This window comes from Borostomias antarcticus (assembly GCF_949987555.1).
Source record: "Borostomias antarcticus genome assembly, chromosome: 32".
NCBI classification, from domain to species: domain Eukaryota; kingdom Metazoa; phylum Chordata; class Actinopteri; order Stomiiformes; family Stomiidae; genus Borostomias; species Borostomias antarcticus.
Genome location: NC_140265.1, coordinates 5,203,385 through 5,210,884, shown reverse-complemented (window position 1 = coordinate 5,210,884; position 7,500 = coordinate 5,203,385). Strand labels below are relative to the sequence as shown.

Sequence of the window (7,500 nt, the reverse complement as noted above, 5' to 3'; positions counted from 1 at the left end):
GGAGGAGAGGAGGAGGAGGAGAGGAGGAGGAGAGGGAGGAGGAGAGGAGGAGAGGAGAGGGGAGGAGAGGAGGAGAGGAGGAGGAGAGGGAGGAGGAGAGGAGGAGAGGAGAGGGGAGGAGAGGAGGAGAGGAGAGAGGAGGAGAGGAGGAGAGGGAGGAGAGGAGGAGAGGAGGAGGAGAGGGAGGAGGAGAGGAGAGAGGAGGAGAGGAGGAGGAGGAGAGGAGGAGGAGAGGGAGGAGGAGAGGAGGAGAGGAGAGGGGAGGAGAGGAGGAGAGGAGAGAGGAGGAGAGACCCTTTTTTTACACTTGAAGTGTCAGGTGGGTGGGGTTTATATTTCTGGTAACAGCTCATTGGTTACATTGTGTCAGACAAGAACAATGACCAACATCAAGCACAGATAAGAAATCAACATTATTTCACACAGGTCGGTGCCTCTGGTCAACACAGACGAGGCGGCTGCAGTCCCACTCCTTGCCACTAGAGGCAGTGTGGCCTTACCTTTGGCAGGGGCTTCTGGTAGACCTGCATGGCCAGCATGAGAGGGGCGGCGCTGCTCCAGTTATAGTACCTGGAGACAAGACAAGACATCACACCTCTACTCTGCTGTGTGCATAAGAGAGAGATAATTAGAGATAAAGAGAGAGAGATAAAGAGAGAGAGATGCCTCTACTCTAACTCTAATCTTACTCTACTCTTTTAAAAATCGACTCTACTCCATAATATGCCATGGTATTCTGGACAATGAGGAAGTAGGAAGTAGGAAGCAGTATTGCGGACAGACAGGAAGCAGTATAGTGGACACACAGGAAGTAGTATATTGTGGATAGACAAGAAGCAGTATTGCGGACATACAGGAAGCAGTATGGTGGACAGACAGGAAGCAGTATTGTGGACAGACAGGAAGTACTGTGGAAAGGGTACGTACTTGGTTCCGATCTTCACCACCAGGTTGGGGTCGTCGATGACGGACGGGTTCTCAGAGAACTGCTGGAATGAGATAACTCTCTCCTGGAACTGCTCTGTAGGAGACAGACAGACAGGCAGACAGACAGACAGACAGGCAGACAGACAATTTATTTTGATGATACTGGTACTGTAGGAGGGGAGGGGGTATCCCAATCTAGCGAGCTCACTGCTTCACTCTGCAATATTGCTCATAGAGAGCGATTTCGTGGGCGGGGGTACTTGCCTTGACAGACAAACACCTTCAGCCAATCAGCGTTCAGCAAACTAAGGCCAGACTAAGTTCCACTGATTGGAAATTTGTTCTCCGCATTTGACCCATCATCCCCTGGGGGAGCGGTGAGCAGCAGCGGTGCCGCGCTCGGGAATCATTTGGTGATCTAACCCCCCAATTCCAACCCTTGATGCTGAGTGCCAAGCAGGGAGGCAATGGGTCCCATTTTTATAGTCTTTGGTATGACCCGGCCGGGGATCGAACCCACAACCTCCCAGTCTCGGGGCGGAAACTCTACCACTAGGCCACGGAGCTGGTATCTACACAGACCGTTCTGCGTTAGTGAAACAGAACGTGAGCTCGCGAGAACGGGATGGCGGTACCAGGCTAGGTAGGGGGAGGAGTCTCTCCGTCGTGCTGAGAGAGACCGGCATGTTTCCTGTACCTGCGGTGATCTCCCTGTTGTCATTGAGGCCTCCACACAGGGAGATGGCGATGTTGGGCAGGTCGGCTATCTGGTCGGACAGGCTGTCCACTCCGCTGTCCACCCCGCTGCTCCCCACCGACTGAGGGGATTGGTTGGCGCTTCGCGTCCCCGTCTCTAGCCCCGCCCTCAAGGAGCCTCCGCCCCCGTCGCTAGGAGACGGAGTTGCAGGGTTAGAGTTGATGGTGTGTGTGTGTGTGTGTATGTGTATGTGTGTGTGTGTGTGTGTACGTGTGTGTGTGTGTGTGTGTGTGTGTGTACGTGTGTGTGTGTGTGTGTGTGTACGTGTGTGTGTGTGTGTGTGTGTGTGTGTGTGTGTGTGTGTGTGTGTGTGTGTATTCATCATCATCACCTCTTTGGGAAGTAGAGAGCCGCCACCTCTGGCTCCAAATCAGTGATGTCATCCAGGTATATCCCATCAGCCCCCAGGTGGTGATTCCTCTTGTCTGCACACACACACACACACACACACACACACACACACACACACACACACATCATTACCATAGACATGGTACTCCTTAAGGCATCATTAGCATTCATGCGTTCATGCATGGGCCTCACAGACAGGAATGAGAGAGAGTGTGTGTGTGTGTGTGTGTGTGTGTGTGTGTGTGTGTGTGTGTGTGTGTGTGTGTACCTCTTCTCTTGGAGGGGGAGTCTGTGCGTCTGACTGGGCTTCCTCTGTTGCCCCCTTCCTCCTGATCGAGGAGCAGATGGGCGGCCATGGCTCTCTCCACCTCCCTACAGGCCCTCTCCACCTCTCCACAGGCGGCCCCCACACTCTCCATCTCTGCTCCAGGGCCAGACCCAGACCAAGCTTCAGGCCCAGCTTCAACTCCAGCCCCAGGCTCAACTCCAGCCCCAGGCCCAACTCCATCCCCAGGGCCGGTGTCCCCGGGCTGGGCTACGTGGAGGGTGATGGAGGGGGGTCCGGGGTCGTCGGGGATGGTCCGGAAGTGAGTGCTGTCGGAAACGGGGACGGAGGCGAGAGACGCCGCGGAGCCAGCAGAGGCCGCCTTCTGAGACACGGGGAGGAAGGAAGGCTGGAGGAGGAGAGGAGGAGAGGAGGAGGAGAGGGAGAGGAGGAGAGGAGGAGAGGAGGAGGAGAGGAGGAGGAGGAGAGGGGGGAGAGGGAGGAGAGGAGGAGGAGAGGGAGGAGGAGAGGAGGAGGAGAGGAAGAGAGGAGGAGGAGAGGGAGGAGAGGAGGAGAGAGAGGAGGAGAGGAGGAGAGGAGGAGAGGAGGAGGAGAGGGAGGAGAGGAGGAGGAGAGGAGGAGGAGAGGGAGGAGAGGAGGAGAGGAGGAGGAGAGGAGGAGGAGAGGGGGAGGAGGAGAGGGAAGGAGAGACACCGGTCCAGTTTGAGACTTCTTTCTCGGTTGCTCCGCCCCCCCTCCCCCCCCCTCCCTCCATGATGGATCCATACCTGCACCCCCCCCCTCTCCCCCCTCCCTCCATGATGGATCCATACCTGCGCCGCCTGCGGCATCTCCCCCCACGCCCACAGCATCTCAGGGTTGTCTTTGCCCTGATTGGTCAGTTCCGTGTCGCTCTTTGCCGTGGAGTCGTCGGGGTTACTAGGTAACAGACGATGACAACACCGGCGATTGGTTAACAGGCGTTGATGACGTGGTTTGATTGGTTAACAGATGACGATGACGCGGTTTGACTGGTTAAAAATGTCCCAAGCGAACGAAAAACAACTTAAACTCTGTCGATATTGACCGTTTCTACAGAAGCTATAAGTATGTAATTGTATGGGAGGAGTTGTGTGTGTAGAGAGAGAGGGGGGCGAGAGAGGCTACCTGATAGTGGAAGGGAAGAGAGAGGCGTGTTGGGGACAGGATATGGACAGCCCATTGGTCGGAGGGAGGGACAGAGAGCACATCTGCTGTTCCATGGAGCTGGAGAGAGAGAGAGAGAGAGAGAGAGAGAGAGAGAGAGAGAGAGAGAGAAAGAGAGAAAGAGAGAAAGAGAGAGAGAGAGAGAGAGAGAGAGGTTAAATCAATAACTTAATATTCATTGGCAATGCTAATTTTGAGCATTCAAAACATCAAGTTGATTTAATATTGGCATATAATTACTTCTGAAATATATTTCCACGTTTGAGTCCGCCCACTAAAAGTTTGTTGACTCCATATTGAAGTTCTCAATGGAGTGCAATGAGTTGACAATTCTGTAGAACACCAGTAGATGGCGCTGTGCTACCATTTCAGATGCCAGCTGTCACATGACTAGCAACATTCGCTCTCAGAGTCAAGACAACATGAAGCGAGCAAAACAGAGTTTGGACATGAATGAAGTGAGCTGCTAAATGTGTAACGCTGTTTTAAAACTTAGCAGCTGTACTACGACAATGCAGGCAGCAGCACCACACGTGTGTTGTAGTGTGTTGTAGTGTGTTGTAGTGTGTAGTAGTGTGTTGTAGTGTGTTGTAGTGTGTTGTAGTGTGATATATTGTGATATAGTGTGTTGTAGTGTGTTATAGTGTGTGTTGTAGTGTGTTGTAGTGTGTTGTAGTGTGTTGCAGTGTGTTGTAGTCTGTTGCAGTGTGTTGTAGTGTGTTGTAGTGTGTGTTGTAGTGTGTTGTAGTGTGTTGTAGTGTGTTGCAGTGTGTTGTAGTCTGTTGCAGTGTGTTGTAGTGTGTTGTAGTGTGTTGCATTGTGTTATAGTGTGTTGTAGTGTGTTGTAGTGTGTTGTAGTGTGTTATAGTGTGTTGTAGTGTGTTGTAGTGTGTAGTAGTGTGTTGTAGTGTGTTGTAGTGTGTTATAGTGTGTTGTAGTGTGTTGTAGTGTGTTGTAGTGTGATATAGTGTGATATAGTGTGTTGTAGTGTGTTATAGTGTGTGTTGTAGTCTGTTGCAGTGTGTTGTAGTGTGTAGTAGTGTGTTGTAGTGTGTTGTAGTGTGTTATAGTGTGTTGCAGTGTGTTGTAGTGTGTTATAGGGTGTTGTAGTGTGTTATAGTGTGTTGTAGTGTGTTGCAGTGTGTTATAGTGTGTTATAGTGTGTTGTAGTGTGTTATAGTGTGTTGTAGTGTGTTGTAGTGTGTAGTAGTGTGTTATAGTGTGTTGTAGTGTGTTGTAGTGTGTTATAGTGTGTTGTAGTGTGTTATAGTGTGTTATAGTGTGTTGTAGTGTGTAGTAGTGTGTTATAGTGTGTTGTAGTGTGTTGTAGTGTGTAGTAGTGTGTTATAGTGTTTTGTAGTGTGTTATAGTGTGTTATAGTGTGTTGTAGTGTGGTATAGTGTGTTGTAGTGTGTTATAGTGTGTTGTAGTGTGTTATAGTGTGTTGCAGTGTGTAGTGTGTTGTAGTGTGTAGTGTGTTATAGTGTGTTGTAGTGTGTTATAGTGTGTTATAGTGTGTTATAGTGTGTTGTAGTGTGTAGTAGTGTGTTGTAGTGTGTTCTAGTGTGTTATAGTGTGTTATAGTGTGTTATAGTGTGTTGTAGTGTGTAGTAGTGTGTTGTAGTGTGTTCTAGTGTGTTGTAGTGTGTTATAGTGTGTTGTAGTGTGTTATAGTGTGTTATAGTGTGTTATAGTGTGTTGTAGTGTGTAGTAGTGTGTTGTAGTGTGTTCTAGTGTGTTGTAGTGTGTTGTAGTGTGTTGTAGTGTGTTATAGTGTGTTGTAGTGTGTTGTAGTGTGTTGTAGTGTGTTATAGTGTGTTGTAGTGTGTTGTAGTGTGTTATAGTGTGTTGTAGTGTGTTGTAGTGTGTTATAGTGTGTTGTAGTGTGTTGTAGTGTGTTGTAGTGTGTTATAGTGTGTTGTAGTGTGTTATAGTGTGTTGTAGTGTGTTTGAGTGTGTGGTAGTGTGTTGTAGTGTGTTGTAGTGTGTAGTGTGTTGTAGTGTGTTGTAGTGTGTTGTAGTGTGTTGTAGTGTGTAGTGTGTTGTAGTGTGTTGTAGTGTGTTATAGTGTGTTATAGTGTGTTGTAGTGTGTTATAGTGTGTTGTAGTGTGTAGTGTGTTATAGTGTGTAGTAGTGTGTTATAGTGTGTTGTAGTGTGTTGTAGTGTGTTGTAGTGTGTTGTAGTGTGTAGTGTGTTATAGTGTGTTGTAGTGTGTTGTGGTGTGTTATAGTGTGTTGTAGTGTGTTATAGTGTGTTGTAGTGTGTTGTAGTGTGTTGTAGTGTGTTGTAGTGTGTTATAGTGTGTTGTAGTGTGTTGTAGTGTGTTATAGTGTGTTATAGTGTGTTGTAGTGTGTTATAGTGTGTGGTAGTGTGTTGTAGTGTGTTATAGTGTGTTGTAGTGTGTTGTAGTGTGTTGTAGTGTTATAGTGTGTTATAGTGTTTTGTAGTGTGTTGTAGTGTGTTGTAGTGTGTAGTGTGTTATAGTGTGTTGTAGTGTGTTGTAGTGTGTTGTAGTGTGTTGTAGCGTGTTATAGTGTGTTGTAGTGTGTTGTAGTGTGTTGTAGTGTGTTGTAGTGTGTTGTAGTGTGTTGTAGTGTGTGGTAGTGTGTTGTAGTGTGTTGTAGTGTGTTGCAGTGTGTTATAGTGTGTTGTAGTGTGTTGTAGTGTGTTATAGTGTGTTATAGTGTGTTGTAGTGTGTTGTAGTGTGTTGTAGTGTGTTGTAGTGTGTTGTAGTGTGTTGTAGTGTGTTATAGTGTGTTATAGTGTGTTGTAGTGTGTTGTAGTGTGTTGTAGTGTGTTGTAGTGTGTTATAGTGTGTTGTAGTGTGTTGTAGTGTGTCATAGTGTGTTGTAGTGTGTTATAGTGTGTTGTAGTGTGTTGTAGTGTGTTGTAGTGTGTTATAGTGTGTTGTAGTGTGATATATTGTGATATAGTGTGTTGTAGTGTGTTATAGTGTGTGTTGTAGTGTGTTGTAGTGTGTTGTAGTGTGTTGCAGTGTGTTGTAGTCTGTTGCAGTGTGTTGTAGTGTGTTGTAGTGTGTGTTGTAGTGTGTTGTAGTGTGTTGTAGTGTGTTGCAGTGTGTTGTAGTCTGTTGCAGTGTGTTGTAGTGTGTTGTAGTGTGTTGCATTGTGTTATAGTGTGTTGTAGTGTGTTGTAGTGTGTTGTAGTGTGTTATAGTGTGTTGTAGTGTGTTGTAGTGTGTTGTAGTGTGTAGTAGTGTGTTGTAGTGTGTTGTAGTGTGTTATAGTGTGTTGTAGTGTGTTGTAGTGTGATATAGTGTGATATAGTGTGTTGTAGTGTGTTATAGTGTGTGTTGTAGTCTGTTGCAGTGTGTTGTAGTGTGTAGTAGTGTGTTGTAGTGTGTTGTAGTGTGTTATAGTGTGTTGCAGTGTGTTGTAGTGTGTTATAGGGTGTTGTAGTGTGTTATAGTGTGTTGTAGTGTGTTGCAGTGTGTTATAGTGTGTTATAGTGTGTTGTAGTGTGTTATAGTGTGTTGTAGTGTGTTGTAGTGTGTAGTAGTGTGTTATAGTGTGTTGTAGTGTGTTGCAGTGTGTTGTAGTGTGTTGTAGTGTGTTATAGTGTGTTGTAGTGTGTTATAGTGTGTTATAGTGTGTTGTAGTGTGTAGTAGTGTGTTATAGTGTGTTGTAGTGTGTTGTAGTGTGTAGTAGTGTGTTATAGTGTTTTGTAGTGTGTTATAGTGTGTTATAGTGTGTTGTAGTGTGGTATAGTGTGTTGTAGTGTGTTATAGTGTGTTGTAGTGTGTTATAGTGTGTTGCAGTGTGTAGTGTGTTGTAGTGTGTAGTGTGTTATAGTGTGTTGTAGTGTGTTATAGTGTGTTATAGTGTGTTATAGTGTGTTGTAGTGTGTAGTAGTGTGTTGTAGTGTGTTCTAGTGTGTTATAGTGTGTTATAGTGTGTTATAGTGTGTTGTAGTGTGTAGTAGTGTGTTGTAGTGTGTTCTAGTGTGTTGTAGTGTGTTATAGTGTGTTG

The 7,500-nt window shown here is 46.5% G+C and overlaps 1 protein-coding gene across 1 annotated transcript in view; it reads right to left on the bottom strand.

The window, feature by feature from the left end:
* The window catches only part of LOC311327439 (phosphatidate phosphatase LPIN1-like), a 26,888-nt gene that overhangs the window by 10,269 nt on the left and 9,119 nt on the right, over positions 1–7,500 (bottom strand). Inside the window, exons 6-12 of the mRNA XM_084460475.1 lie at positions 3,468–3,566; positions 3,134–3,239; positions 2,304–2,709; positions 2,016–2,109; positions 1,625–1,815; positions 928–1,021; positions 501–570 (exon numbers count right to left, since the gene is read on the bottom strand). Coding sequence (XP_084316601.1) covers positions 501–570; positions 928–1,021; positions 1,625–1,815; positions 2,016–2,109; positions 2,304–2,709; positions 3,134–3,239; positions 3,468–3,566 — 1,060 coding nt within the window. The remainder of the gene's footprint in view (positions 1–500; positions 571–927; positions 1,022–1,624; positions 1,816–2,015; positions 2,110–2,303; positions 2,710–3,133; positions 3,240–3,467; positions 3,567–7,500) is intronic.